At 33.7% G+C, this 15,426-nt stretch overlaps 2 protein-coding genes across 2 annotated transcripts; one reads left to right on the top strand and one right to left on the bottom strand.

The window, feature by feature from the left end:
• Positions 1-6,058: 6,058 nt before the first annotated feature.
• Positions 6,059-7,252, bottom strand: LOC125202291 (protein RGF1 INDUCIBLE TRANSCRIPTION FACTOR 1-like). The gene is made up of 3 exons (XM_048100668.1): positions 7,030-7,252; positions 6,740-6,955; positions 6,059-6,431 (listed from the first exon to the last, which is right to left on the bottom strand). Exons 1-3 carry the CDS (start codon positions 7,210-7,212, stop codon positions 6,213-6,215), a joined length of 618 nt encoding a protein of 205 aa, XP_047956625.1. The 5' UTR covers positions 7,213-7,252; the 3' UTR covers positions 6,059-6,212.
• A 3,219-nt stretch (positions 7,253-10,471) lies between these two features.
• LOC125201911 (polyadenylate-binding protein 7-like) lies at positions 10,472-14,901 on the top strand. The gene is made up of 10 exons (XM_048100207.1): positions 10,472-10,989; positions 11,809-11,927; positions 12,042-12,235; positions 12,367-12,626; positions 12,724-12,830; positions 12,925-13,114; positions 13,591-13,877; positions 13,979-14,119; positions 14,228-14,359; positions 14,447-14,901. Exons 1-10 carry the CDS (start codon positions 10,788-10,790, stop codon positions 14,645-14,647), a joined length of 1,833 nt encoding a protein of 610 aa, XP_047956164.1. The 5' UTR covers positions 10,472-10,787; the 3' UTR covers positions 14,648-14,901.
• Positions 14,902-15,426: the final 525 nt, after the last annotated feature.

Here is a 15,426-nt window from a genome sequence, read left to right as displayed (position 1 = left end):
GTGTGTAAAATGTGTGTAGTGTGTCAAGTGTGTGTAGTGTGTGAAATGTGTGAAATATGTGTAGTGTGTGAAATGTGTGATATATGTGTAGTGTGTGAAATGTGTGTAGTGTGTGAAATTTGTGAAGTGTGTGTAATGTGTCAAGTGTGTGAAAGGTGTGAAAGGTGTGTAGTGTGTCAAGTGTGTGTAGTGTGTGAAATGTGTGTAGTGTGTCAAGTGTGTCAAGTGTGTGAAATATGTGTAGTGTGTGAAATATGTGAAGTGTGTAGTGTGTGAAATGTGTGTAGTGCGTGTAGTGTGTGAAATGTGAGTAGTGTGTAAAGTGTGAAATTTGTGAAGTGTGTAGTGTGTGAAATGTGTGAAGTGTGTGTGGATTTTTCAATTATTAAAAAAATTTAAATTTAAATTTTATTGTAAAATTGTGATGATATTAAATTTAAATATAATATAAAATAATATTTATATAATTTTGTTAAATTTTAAAATAAAAAGAAAGGAAAATGGAATGGAATGGAATGGCTATTCCTTAGCTAAATGGATGGAATGGGTATTCCCATATGAAATGGAATGGAATGGTGATTCCTAACAAAAATATTTACCAAACAAAGGAATCCATGGAAAACAGTTTGGATGATAAGCTCCGAATGACTAAAAAGATAGTAAAATAGAAATAGGGATGTATTCAAATCCTTTTCATATCTTTTGTCCTTTTTCCTTCTTAATCCTAGCCCCACGATTTTGTCATCTGACGGTTAGATTAATGCCACGTGTCATTTAATAATGCACATTTTCATTCTAATAATGCACAGCGGCTAATAATGCACATTTTCATTCTAATAATGCACAACGGCTAATAATGCAACATTATAGACTAATAATGCATTGATCACAACCATCCAATTCAAGGATTCAAGGGCTGAAATTAAGAAGGAAATAGGACACTTAGAATGCAAAGGAGCCTAACGCACCCCTCTATGCGGTTCGACTCCTAATATGATTCGGGGAAAAGCAAATAAAGAAAACTCAAGAAAGATAAAAAAAACCTAGTTACTACTAAGGCAGGAAAATCTTGAAAAATCCATATCTATCTTGAAACAAAAACTCCAGACCTTAGAGTTAGAGGTTTTGACCTTCTCCTCTGTAGGCATGTATTCGGCTCTGTTGGGCTCGTGGCTTGCAGTTGCATGCTTCTGTCAACGATGATATGGGCTGAGTCCATATTACAATCTTAAACCATACGAACACATAAAACCAAGAAAAAACAATACAAATCTGATTCATATTTATATTTGCAACTTATCTGAAATTCAGATTTTTTAGAACATTTATTTTATTTGTTATAACTGGTCGTTAATGCGATACTATAAAGTATAGTAAAATACTCTAAATTAGGCCTATTTTGTCAAACACGAACTCAGCCCACTATCAGAACAAAAGTACGTTTGCTCTTAATTACAGGCCCAAAATAGTGAATGAAAATAAAGACTTGATACATCAACATGAATAATTTTGTCGTTTCATTTATTCGATGCTTTGCTCCTTATATTAGTAATAAAGTACTATATGTCAACATTTGTGTGTGAATTGGCCTAGTAATAAGTTGATAATATTCGAGGCTAGAGATTTTGTATTTGAATCTATCGTGACACAACTTTACAACTTTTAAATTTATGTTCATTTGCCATCTTTGATAATGGAGCATTGAATTTTTGCTTGTGGCAACTGGATCGGAGAGTTTGGGTAAATATTTACCCTTATTCATAAATTATAGCCCATACTTTGATCTCATAATTTTAGTTTAAATGTTTTAATTTATAAATATAAATTATATTTACTTCCATTACTCACTTAATATTACCCATCAACTTTTCTATCCGATTAAAGCTAACGCGTGAGCACCGCAACGACATCGACAAAGCAACATGAATTAAATATGATGTATTATCTCTACTCTTTTAACAGCATGCTTCATGCTTTTGAACACGTACATAGTTGATCCTGATTCCTAAATTTCCCAATCAAGTCCAGTAATATGAAGAAAATTAATAGATTAATTAAATTAAATCAACAACTTCCAAGAAGAAAACAAATCAAACATCAAACCACATGAGAGATATATGTAATCAAATTACAAACTCTACTCTGGAGAAACAATCCTTATTTGGGTAAAGCAAAGGTGAAACAATACATTTATTAAACTTCAAACCAAAAACATAAAGCCTACCATCAAAGGGTAAGGCTAGAAAATAGGTAGAATGCCAAAGGATAGATGTTGCCCTATCAAGCAAGAATCACACCATATTTTTGATCAAGCCCAATGACCACCATCCATCCATGCAGGTGGTGGTGCAACCGCTATTGCAGGCCGTGCCTTTTTCTCGATCGGCCCTGCCATGTAGCTAGGCGGCGGACCCTTACTCAGCCGTTGGCTCTCTTGAATTATGGTGGCATGATTGAGAGGGAGTGATGAAGAAGGGTGGTTTGGATGTTATGTAAAGAATGCATATGTTGGTAGTCATGAGGGCAATAAAGATTGAGGTGACTTGAGTAGGATTTTGTGGTCACTTTTGGTTAAAGGCAAACAAAAGGGAACAAAAAAGAAGTGAAATTTAGGTTGGCATTTGTAGCATCTTCAAGGGATATGCCTAAAGAATATCTCTAATGCACATATTCTAGATCTCAAAATTATCTATTTCTTTACATAGTGATGGAGTAGACATTTCACGTTGGGAGGCTCAACCAAAATTTTTATTGGCGCACATCCGACATCATACGACAACACTTGTTGGCATGTTTCGACTTTCGATAAAAATTGACGTGATTTGTTGTGAGTTAGGAAGAGTTAGAAATAAGTTTATTTTTCAATTATTCTAGTTTGAATAGTATGGTTTTTTTAATTTATAAATAAATGTGAAATTACGAAAATACTTCATTTTTTCAAAATTATCGGCAATCCATGACTCCATGTTAAGGATTTTATATGAGAGGCGAGAATTTGTGGGCGAACAGAGAGATTGTGTACTTTATTTTAAAGCTTAATTTGATAATAAATTAGATAAAGATGCATTAGCTTTTTAAGGATGTATGACGATTGACGATTAATTGCGCATGCACTGTATATTAAAGTTATTTGTATCAATTTCATTTCCTATATTTTCCTTTTTCTTTTTCAGTGCCATATAGGCAAATACATTTTCTACGTGGGCCTAAAATGGATCCATGAGCTACTTCACAAAAATGTCATGGGCCCGTTTGGATACAACGTGATGCATCGAGTCCATATGCTATATAAAATGATTCACAACAGCCAACAGGTTGATTTTATTTACTCCCTCCATCATCTTCATCATCATCGTATATTACAATATTTGAAACAACACATATTTTAATGTATAATTAATAAAAAAAGAAAAATAGAAAAAAAATAATTAAAATATTAATAATAAAGAATGAGACTAACCTCGTTAGAGAGGAAAAAAATCATTAAGTAGTTTTTAATAGAAATTCCAAAATAACAAATGTGGTTTAAGGGACAAAGGGAGTAGCATTTAGTTTTAAAAGTGATTGATATTAACTTATTAATATAAGTTATACTATCATCAATAAATATCATTTGATTAAGTTAAATCATACTACTATAATATAAACTACTTCTATGACCATAAAAATAATATATACGTGATTATTAATCACGATATAAAGTAATTTCGCGTTGAAATACAGTCAAGTTTCGATACATTTTTTTAAGAAATTTAGTTCATAATTTACCTTCAAAAAATCAAAATGTTAAAATATCTAGTGATTTATATTGTGATTAGTATTTACAGTTTGACTAATATTTACTTTCAGTTTTTACGACAAAAAGTTTAGAGAACCAGCGCAAACATTAATGAAATAACTAAACCTATACGTACAAACTTATATGACCGACGACGGTACCTAATGTCTTATTTCGAATAAAATACTACTTCCTCCGTTCCTAAAAATTAAAATTCTTTTTTTTTTTGGTCTGTTTCTTAAAATAGAAAAAAAAAACAATTAATTTATTTTTTCTTATTTAATTATGTCTTAGTCATCTATTTTAATACTTCGTTCATTTCACTCTAAGTGAAATGGCATAAGATTTAATGCAGTGTTGTTAACTAAATGGATATATAGAATAAAGTTTTCTTTCTTCTTAACTCAATAATCATTTTTTTAAATTTTATGTCCAGAAAAAATTCATCACTTGTAATAACACGGAGTATAAATTTTCCATCCGAACTACGTTCAACTGTATTTAGAAATATGCATATAAATAAAGAACACCCATTTCAAATTTTGGTTGATGATATTATAAACTTACGCGTTGTAGTGATTTTTTCATGAGTTTGATTTTTCCTAAATTTAATCTGATGTGTTACGTCCGATTATATAGATAGACAAACTGATCAAGAAACGATGTCGCTTGTAATATAATGTGCGTAAACAAAAACGTTTGTACTATACTTGAGTTTAACCATTTCTCTCAAATTTTGTCGAAATTCTAAATCGTGGGAAGTTGACTTCTTACAATGCATAAGTTCATTATTACTGCGATCAAGTTTAAATTCGTGAAAATATATTTCGTTCAAAGTTTATTAGCCTATTGTGGAGAGTACAATCGCCACAAAAGTGATGACGCCGTGTCATAGATAGAACCTAATTTCTTTTGGCAACATTATTAGGTTGGACTTGTGCAATCTCTATCTGTCCAACCTTAAAGACATGCTATCTAATTGTATTTTATTCAAAAATATGTATTGTTTATTTCAAGATTTGTTTAAAATAACAATATGCATGTTAAAAAAATTGTGAGTAGGAAAATTGGAGCTGCAGATAGCAACGAGTTCATTGGCATCGAAATAAAAATCATAACTATGAATATAAACATAATTTTTTTATTAGTATAAAATGCTTAAATGGTGAAACCCCATAAACATAATACTACATCCATAAATGGATTTCGTGTAAGATTCTAGATATTCCTCCTCCTTTTCCTTTTTTGTAAAGGAAGGTTATAATGAAATTTCCATTGATAATGTCATGGAAACTTTGCGATATTATTGTTTAAAATAAAAAGGATAAAGATTTAAGGAATTTTGGTTACTTCCAAATATAACTTTTGTGGGCGTATAAGTTTTACGTTAGCAATCAGAACAACTTCCAAATCATATTGCTTTCAAAGATTTTCCCTAGTAAGAAAATCTCGAAATCTTGTGGAAATCCTCACTTGTATAGAAACTTACCTACTTGTTCAACTCCAACCGATAATGTCGGTTGATTTTAGACTTACATTTTCTATTTAATTTTACCTATTGCTCGCTCATACATTTTTCATTACATCTCATGAGTCATCACTACAAAAAAAAAATTTACCATGGAAAAGAGTTCAATATTGAATTCATCATGTTTTCCATTTCCTATATAGTTACTTAATTTTAATTTAATATTTGAAAAGTTATGTTATAATACTTCATCAAATGAGAGTACTCTTATATATTTATAAAAATGGAAGATAATAAAATACTCCATCATGGTATATATATAAAGATCCTTTCCAACCCTTTCGAAAAAAAAAAGATTCATTCCAACAAATATTCGTGGTGATATTATTATTAAACTACCTAAAGAAACGCAAAGTAGCAAACAAATGAAACAATTATTTGTTATCTTTAAAGTATATTCTTCTTTATGTAAACGGCCCATGTGGGTTGGTGGACCATGAAAATATAACAACGCTCCACAATGACTTTGCTTTATATTCTTAATCATATTTATACCTCAATAATTAAGCACTAATTATTGCTCTTTCCAGCAAGAAAACTTCTTTTTTTTTTACTTTTTTTTTATGCGTGTAATGAATTAGGAAAATTCTATTATCCTCCCAACTCTCAACACCCATGAACCAAATCAATATTCTACCTCGTATACATTAGCAATTTAATAATATTCATCATATTTCTCAAAAATATGTATATACGCTCGTAGATTATCCATTGATCCACATAGATATATTGAAATACAAGATGAATACTGCTTACATTAAAAAAAATCAAATGAAAATGCTATAATTAATTTGTTTTTCGTGGGGACAAATAATGTCGGAGTTATGGGCTTTAGAAAGTAGCTAGTCTAGGAGTAGAAATTGAAACGAAGATGAAGGTGAAATAAAAAAGGAAATAATTAATTTATCAAGAGCCAAACGGTGCTCTATGTGGGATGCCTTTTCTTCTTCTTGAATGATGATGATGACGAAGATGAGGTGGGGGCGTGGTTAAGTAGATTTCTTGTTGTGATCCTTCACACAATTCTTTCTCTTCCATTGAAATCTCCCCATCCTTCTCCAAAACTACCTCATTATTTGCACCTAACCAAAGGCTTGCATCCCCATTCCTCTTTATTCCTACAAGCTATTTTTCAAACTCATTAATCTTTTGATATATTACATTAGACAAAAAAAAGAAGATACAACCAATTAAAATGATGAAATTACATATTTAGTCGGTTATGATATGCACATTTTGAGGGTTTTCATCAATGCATTAAGAATGCCACTATTTAATCTAACAAATTCAGTTTAAAATTGTTAATGTAAATGACTCATGAATCATGATCACACCCATGTGTGTGTTTTGATGAAAACGTCAAGAATGTGATCAAATTGTGTGTGTGTGTGTGTGTATGAGAGAAAGAGAGAGAGAGAGAGAAGGGGACAGACCTTGCAAGCGAGAGAACAGAAACGAAAGCTATCCAAAAGACTCCTCCTACAAATTTGACAGAGATGAGAGACAGCTTTGACGCCTCTTGGCAAAGGCCTCTGGTTGAGAAACAAAACCCTTGCGCTGTTTATTACATATGTCTGCACCCCACTTATGTCTACAACCTTCTCAATCTCCGACACTCGTACCACATCGTGATACGACGATCTCCTTATCTACGATATTAATCGAATTCATTACATATGTGTGTTGTATCGAAATTTGAAGAATTTAATTGAGAAATTAATACCTGAATTACATGATGATCTCTGTGCTTAGATGATCGGCAGTAGAAGCAGAAGGCGCCGGCATTGCAATCTAAGCAATACATATTGCATTCGCTCCGGCTGCCCTCGCCGTGGGTGCGGCAAAGGTTGAAGAATTCTGTTCTTAGCAGTCTCTCCAGCCATGGAGGCACCTGCATTTGTCTCATGGGAAAGAGAGGAGAGATAGATATTAGAGAGAGAGGGGTTTCTTTGAATTCCACAAGTATTTCACCTCACTCCAAATCATGTATCTATAACACATGTGTATAACATTTTATTTTGTTTAATTAATTACATTATTGTTATAATATTAATTAGAATTTTAATTATAATTAGAATCCCAAGTGATAGGAGTATATATTATTAATGTTATGCTAAATATTTTTAGTCCACGCTTGACATAAAATGGTGACATAAATACTAACAATCAAATACTATTAAAATGTTCACATAAAATATTTTTGGAATTTTAATAATACGATTGCATGCACCACTAGCTAGCCTTCATGACTTGTAGTATGAATTTTTAGGTGATTCTCATCCACTATTTGGTTTGAACGGCTATTTATTTAAGACGCTAAGACAGGTGAGAGTTTATCCCAATTTAGTTGTGGGTGATATGAACTATTACTAGTAAAACTAGGAAAAATAAATTAATCTCGAGCATATATAGTGAAAGTCGTCTAAATATGTACAAGTACAACTTCAATTAAGAGATTGATGTTGGGGACCAGCAATCAACGGCGACGATAAGAACGGGTGGGTCAAGATATTTATTAGCCGTTGGATTGAGTGAGAGATGGCGCGTAGGGTTAAAAAATTGGTTTCTTGGCGTCTGTATAGGGTGGCAGGAGTTGGCTTAAAACGTCATCGTTTGCTGTAACTGCTTTTCTAATGGGATTGGGGCCCATAAAATGGAAAACTTTGCATGCAACAAGGAAATGGGAGCTTTGATTTTCAAACTTGTGCTCCCTCCGTCCCAAGGAAGATGACCTCTTTCTTGGGCGGCACGAGATTTTATGCAAATTTATTTTGTACGTAGAGAGGAGAGAGTAAAGTAAGAGAGAGGGAATAAAGTAAAGATAAATGTGTTTTCATTTTAAGTAATGTGTCATTTTAGTTGGGATAAACTAAAAAGGAAAGTGTGTCATCTTCAATGGGACGGAGGGCAGGGACGGATCTGATTGGCAAGCACGAGGGGCAAATGTCCTCCCTCAAAATTTCATATCTATGTATAGAATCTATTGTAGAAAAAATATAATATTAGTTTCTTCTTTAAATGCCCCTCCTCAAATACTTCAAATACCCCCACATGTATTTTTGCCCCTTCAGTGAACATTTTCTAGATCTATCCCTGACGGAGGGAGTATATTTTAACATAGGTAGCCCATATCAAGTGTTGTTCTATATTTGTACATGTGGAGTGTTGAGTTGAGTCAGCTCGTGAACTATTATTCACTATCGACTTAGGGCCCCATTTTGGTAGAACCTATAAAATCTACTCCTTCCATTTAACATTAGGAGTCTCATTTAAGTTCGGCACGAATTTTAAGAAATATAAAAAAAAGTAGGTGTGAAAAGATAATGGAATGTGAGACCAATTTTTATGTAAAAGTATTAGTTTTATTAATAGAATGTGGGTGAAATCAGTTAGTGGAAAGTAAGGTTTACCTACCATTTATGTGCCTTTGCTAATTTGATAAGCATGGATGATGGATTATCAAATAAAATAAAATTTTTAATTTATATATATTTTTTACTAATATAATGCAATCATAGATAAATAAATTTAAGTTTTTTAAAGTTAAATATAGAAAATATTTGAATTTTAAAATCTACTTTGAAATTTGACAAAACATTTCATGTACAATAAATTATGTTTTGTAATGTGTCAAAATTTATGAAATGTCATTCTTATTCCATATCGTATCTTCTATACTAGTATAGCATATTAATTAAATATATATTATATATTTATTACATATGAATAATTTTTCTCATTGTGCATTGAAGATGTCATGCATCCCACTTTGAATAAATTGCTGGGATGACGTGTAATGTGCTTAATATTTCTAATATGGATACACCATAATCTTAATCTGGTTGAACAAATATAAATTTCGACGTATTTCCATAAAAATGTTCAATCTCTTATGTACACACATAATTGGTTGCACAAATATTACGAGGATTAATGATTCCGTCTATCGTACTTTCTCCATCCAAGATTAAATAATCCATTTTTATTTAATCTAAGTCTTAAGAAATGTAAATTTAAATGGGCGGAAAAAGTTAGTATAGTGTAAATATTACTCTCTCCGTTCCACAAAATTTGACTTGGTGCAAGTTTTAAGAAATTGTTGGACTTTGTATTAAAATTGAGGTGTGTATATTGAGGAGATTCAGGGATGTATTTATTGTCCACTTTTAGAAAGATTTTAATTGGAAAAAACTTTGTGGAACGAACTAAAATGGTAAAATGAGACAAACTTTCTGTCCCTGAACAATAGTTTCCTTTTAACATTTTAGTTTATCCCACAAAATTAGTTCATTTTTTATTTGTTGGAAACTTTTTTACCACTTATTATACTAGTAATAAGGCGGATCTCATTATCCACTGACACTTATTCACACTTTACTAATTTCACAATTTCTCTAAACTTTCTATTTTTAGGGGACCACGAAGTATCAATTTTACAAATATCAGCAAAATACGTTTGTGGGGATGTTGAATCAATTTGCCAAGAATAATAAAAGTAAAATAATATCTTGAATTATGTACATTCTTAGACTATATAACAGTACAAGACATTTAATGACATACGAGTGAATATCATTTAATAATTTTACAAATTTATTGAATTTGTCATCAATATTTAGTCATTGAATCAATTCGATCCCAAGATTTTCAACTTTACCCCAATTTTTGAAACTTTTAATAACTCAGTTTCAAATAATTAACATGAAGATTTATGAATATAACTTATTTTATACTTGGGTATCTTTTAAAGTGTCATGTCACAATGAAATCGATACGAACTGAAATTAATAAAATAAAATTACAAGTTGAAAAAATTAAAATAAAATCGATACAAGTATTAAAAGTTGTGTTGTGTATGTGATGTGAATCCCGACTCCCCTATTATTAAGACAATCGGATAATAATTTTTTTTCTTAAGCTACAGGTGTACTGAACTTGTCTTTTGGCGGAATCCGATTAATCCTACTCTACCGGGCTTGCAGATTAAGGCCAGAAGTCTTCGTGACCTCATGGTCACCACATCTCCGCGCTGCCAACCGTGGTGCGACCCGTTGGTAGGATAACAATTTAATTGAATCTAAATTGAATCTCATTCCTTCCAATATTACAAATATAATCAACCCATTTTCTTCGTAAAAATATGAAATATTGGAATCAATAGAAACAACGGGGAAAGTGAAACAACGCGCCGGTGCGGAGAGTAGCGACGCTGTTTACGGCACCCCTTGAGCGAAACGGCACAAAACTCCCGCGTCCATGCAATTTACCCTCAACACACCTCCTACTCTGTATTTTCATCCTCAATTACCATCCTTTTTCCATTTTCATTTTTGGAAAATAAAATCTCCTGCGTTATGTGATTTCCAAATCTGCAATCCATCGTAACTCCCAACCTAATACCACACAATTCTCTCATATTCCGCCTCCAATTTTTGATCCACAAACGGAGCAGATCGTTCCTCCTTGCTCTTGGTCATCGAAATGTCAATGGCGTTGGAATCGGCAGTTCCGGCCACGCCGGCGTCTCTCTACGTCGGAGACTTGCATCCCGACGTCAACGATGCTGTTTTGCTCGAGGCTTTCAAAGAGTTCAATTCCCTGACCTCCGTCCGTGTCTGCCTCAATTCCTCCACCGGCCGCTCCCTCTGTTATGGATACGTCAACCTTGTTTCGCCTCAAGACGGTAATTCTTTTTTTATTCACATTTATTTTCCTTCTGTATGTGTGTGTGGCTGTATTGTGTAAATTGAAGGGGTGCGTGGTGTGGAGGATTGGATTGGGATGTGTTGTGACTGCGTTGGTTCGTGATTGGAGCTGTTTGTGTTGAATAATTGTTGTTTGTGTATCCGTTTGACTCTAGTATTATTGGTACATTTTCATGATTAGAGAGGTTAGATATAATTGATGCATGTACGAACATAGATTAAATGATATATTTGATAATTTTGTTGCCTAATGGATCCTGATCCAATGTGGTTATGATAATCGTATCGGCTTCACAGGGAGGCACAATGCTGCACCACTTCTTTTGCTGAATTGTATGCATATCATCAAATTATTTGGGGATAGCTAATTGTGTTCATTTAAATCAGCCAAAGTCACCTGGCTGCAAGGATTCCTGTCACAACATAGTTATTTAAGTTTTACTCAATATTTTGAAGTCCATGTGGGTTTGAACCCTTCCTCAGCCTGGATCATTTGGGAATGGAATGTGCGTCATTCTCTTATTACACAACTCATTGAGATTTTAGTCTCTATCTGCATGTATAATAAATTCAAACTCCTCTTGTGTGGAGAGTATTTAAGGCTCACTTTATGTGGGAGTCTGATTCTCGGTCTGATTATTCCTGAATACTTGTATATTTTGGAACTTATAAGTTGGTGGTTCTTGACCAAAAAAATTGTGGTGCCATCGACTTAACTCACATGATTCTACAATTAGTAATTTGCCATAATTACTTGCTCCTAATGATATACTCTTTAACCCCTTGCTTTTCTGTAGCCATTCGTGCCATTGAGTTGAAAAACCATTCCACATTGAATGGAAAAGTGATAAGAGTTATGTGGTCACGTCGCGACCCGGATGGACGAAGAAGTGGAGTTGGAAATGTTTTTGTCAAGGTAACTCTGAAATTCTATTTTATTTAATATGGAGTACTATTTCTTGGAATATCCTAATTGGTTCATGATCCACTTATCTGAACAGAACAGTTTACCTCTTTGTTTTCATTGTAGAATTTGAGCGACTCAATAGATAGCGTTAAGCTTCAAGAAATGTTTCAGACTTTTGGTGATGTATTATCTTGTAAAGTAGTGACTTCTGATGATGGGAAGAGCAGAGGATATGGCTTTGTCCAGTTTGAGTCTGAAGCCTCTGCAAAAGCAGCCATCGAGAAGCTCAATGGCTTAGCTGATGGAGGAAAACAGATGTATGGCATATTCTCCTTGTTTTGCCTCGCTTCTTGTTTCTCATTGTGCATTTTTTCTTTGATTTGATGCGAGAGATAATTTATCTTCTCCATATTTTACATCTTTTCACTGACAAAGGTTTTTTCCATAGGTTTGTATCTAAATTTGTCAAAAAAAGTGAGCGAACTCTTCCTTGTCAAGAGGTGAAGTACACAAACCTGTATGTGAAGAATCTAGATACAGAAATATCTGAGGAAGTTCTTGAGGAAAAATTCTCTCAATTTGGAAAAATTGCGAGCTTAATCATCTCAAGAGATGAGAATGGTGCATCAAGAGGCTTTGGGTTTGTTAATTTTGACAAAGCAGAAAATGCCAAATCTGCAGTAGAAGCTTTGAATGGATCACAACTTGGTACGATGGTTATAAAGTACTATAATAAAATTTTGTAGTAAGATTATGCCACATAACTGTGTTAAAAAATTTGTGGTATAATCCATTCATTCAACAGGGTCAAAGGTTTTATATGTTGCCCGGGCACAAAAAAAATCTGAACGCGAGGAAATGTTACGCCGCCAGTTTGAGGAGAAAAGGAAGGAACAGATCCTGAAATACCAGGTCCCACAGGAGTTAATTTATATGTACAGTCATTTTGTAATACAGTAGTATTTTTTTACATGAATATGATATTCCTTAAATCTACTGATTGCAGGCTTCGAATGTGTATGTAAAGAATATTGATGATGAAATTTCTGATGATGAGCTACGATTGCATTTTAGTCAGTGTGGCACGATTACCTCTGCAAAGATAATGAGAGATGATAAAGGATTAAGCAGAGGGTATGGATTTGTTTGCTTCTCAACACCCGAGGAGGCAAATAAAGCTGTGTATACTTTCCATGGTGGGTTTTTTACTTCTACTAATATTTATAAAACAACATTTGAATTTTTTTAGACGTATTGGGTTCATGAGGCACAATCATATTTGCACTTGTTATCTCTTGTTCTTTGCTCAAATTTCTGATGGGGATACTGACAAAATTTTGTTAGAAGCATTCTAAAATAGTGAATGAAAAGTATTGGGTTCATGAGGCTCATTATGGAATGACAAGGCTGCTTGTTCTTGTTATATGTAGTATGGTTTAAATGGCATGCATAAGCAACCCCACCAAGCATATCTTATCACATTCCATTCTATACACTGAAATGGATGTGCATGAATGCATATTATTAACTTTATTTTCGATGCATCAAAGTGTGTGGGGAGGTAATTTTCCTATATGAAGCAAAATATGTTTCAGAGCACTTGCTGCATTATAATTCCACTTAGCATACTAATATCGTGATGCTGAAGTTCTTAGTTGTGCATGTATTACAGGGTTGATTTTGCGAAGGAAGCCATTATATGTAGCAATTGCTCAAAGAAAAGAGGAAAGACAAGTGCAGTTGCAAGTTATATATGCTCAACATATGGCGGGGTTATCAGGACCACCGTCACCTGTTATTCAGGGAGGATACTCTCATCTATATTATCCAGCCCCTGGAGTTGTTCCACAGATGCCTGCACAGCCTAGTGTGATGTATCAGCAGCAAGGAATCAGGCCAGGATGGAGGGCTAATGGCATTCCAAATCCTTCCAGACCAGTTCTTCATCCTATGACCTTTGTCAGTAGCACTGATTTCTTAGTAGTTTTTTCTATACGAGCTTCGTCCATATACTGGTTAGCATAATTTCTTACATAAGCTCTTCTCTCTATTTCTTAAAGGCTCCCAACAATTTTAGACAAAGACAAAGAGCAATGGTGAACGGGAATATTCTACCACAGGCTGCCGGTCGTACATATCCATCACATTTGCAACGGCCAATTCACTCTCTGGCTTCATCTAAAGATTCAAACAATCAGCAGGTGCGTTTCAGTATTATGCCCATTTTGGTACTTTCCATGTAACATATCCAAGTCATCTGCTGTTCAACACATGCGTGCAACTCACCCTAATCTTGAATATTTGTTCAGCCTATTTTGTTATCAGCTGGAGCTGATGGTAAGGGGTCTGAAATGTTAAGTAGCGTGCTCGCTGCAGCTCCTCCAGAGCAACAGAAACATATTCTTGGGGAGCGTCTTTATCCTCTGGTTGCTCATCATCAGGTCAATGAGTTAAAATCTTCCTAGTTTTCCTCATTAAAATTTAACATTTACCATAGTGACAATTTTTACATGATGTTGCAAATGCAGCCTGATCTAGCAGCAAAGATAACAGGCATGCTTCTGGAAATGGACAACAGTGAACTACTAGTTCTGTTGGATACACCGGAGTCACTAGCCGCTAAGGTTGAAGAGGCTGTTCAGGTGCTCAAATTATCTAATAAGGCCAAAGATCCCAATTCAGACGCCCTGGGTTCAAATTACATTTCTGCCGGAGTTGCTGTCAACTGAAGGATGAATACTCCGTTTCATATATTTTCCAAGTTCTTGACGTTGAGTTTAATTAGTAGTGACCGTACCCTATTATATGCCTTGACATATCACATTCAGTCTACATGAAAACTCATGCTGCATCTGCAGGATATGCATTGCATTGACTTATATTCAAACATGAAATATGTTCATTAGAGTTGACAGAAATTTGATTTCTGCATCTGCAGGATATGCTTTACTTCCATTTATAATCAAACATGAAATATACTCCATTTATTAGTGTTAACAAAAAATCGATTTTTTTAGGTAATTTTGAGTTTAGTTAACTGGTTTTTTGAGTTGTATTATTCATGGTTGACAAGTGCCTGCGACAATGTAAACTTTAAGAAATTAAGATACAATTTCTCGTAGGGTAAACATAATCAATTTGATTTGTCACCACATTGATCGAATAATCTCAATTCCTAAAAATGTACTCCTCAAGCTAAAGCAGAGGCATACTTCTATAACTATTAAAATTTGCTTTAATTTAAGTTGTACCATGGCTTCATAAATAGACAATAACACATAACGTGTTTATTGGGTATTGGTGGAAACATAGATGTCTAGTGAGTAGATGCAAGCTTGTGATAGATATACTAGCGATGCAATGTATTGCGCCGCCACGCTTAATGGGTAACCTCAGTAGCATTAGCATTAACATTGAGTGTGATAAGGTAAGAGTAGAAAAATGATTAAATAATTTAAATGGGACAAACTAAAAGAAAAAATAATGATCTAAAATATGGAGGGAGTAG

The sequence above is a fragment of the Salvia hispanica genome, chromosome 1, assembly GCF_023119035.1.
Source record: "Salvia hispanica cultivar TCC Black 2014 chromosome 1, UniMelb_Shisp_WGS_1.0, whole genome shotgun sequence".
In the NCBI taxonomy this organism is placed as follows: Eukaryota; Viridiplantae; Streptophyta; class Magnoliopsida; order Lamiales; family Lamiaceae; genus Salvia; species Salvia hispanica.
Note: the sequence above shows the minus strand (reverse complement) of the source record. Positions and strands in the feature narration are given on the sequence as shown.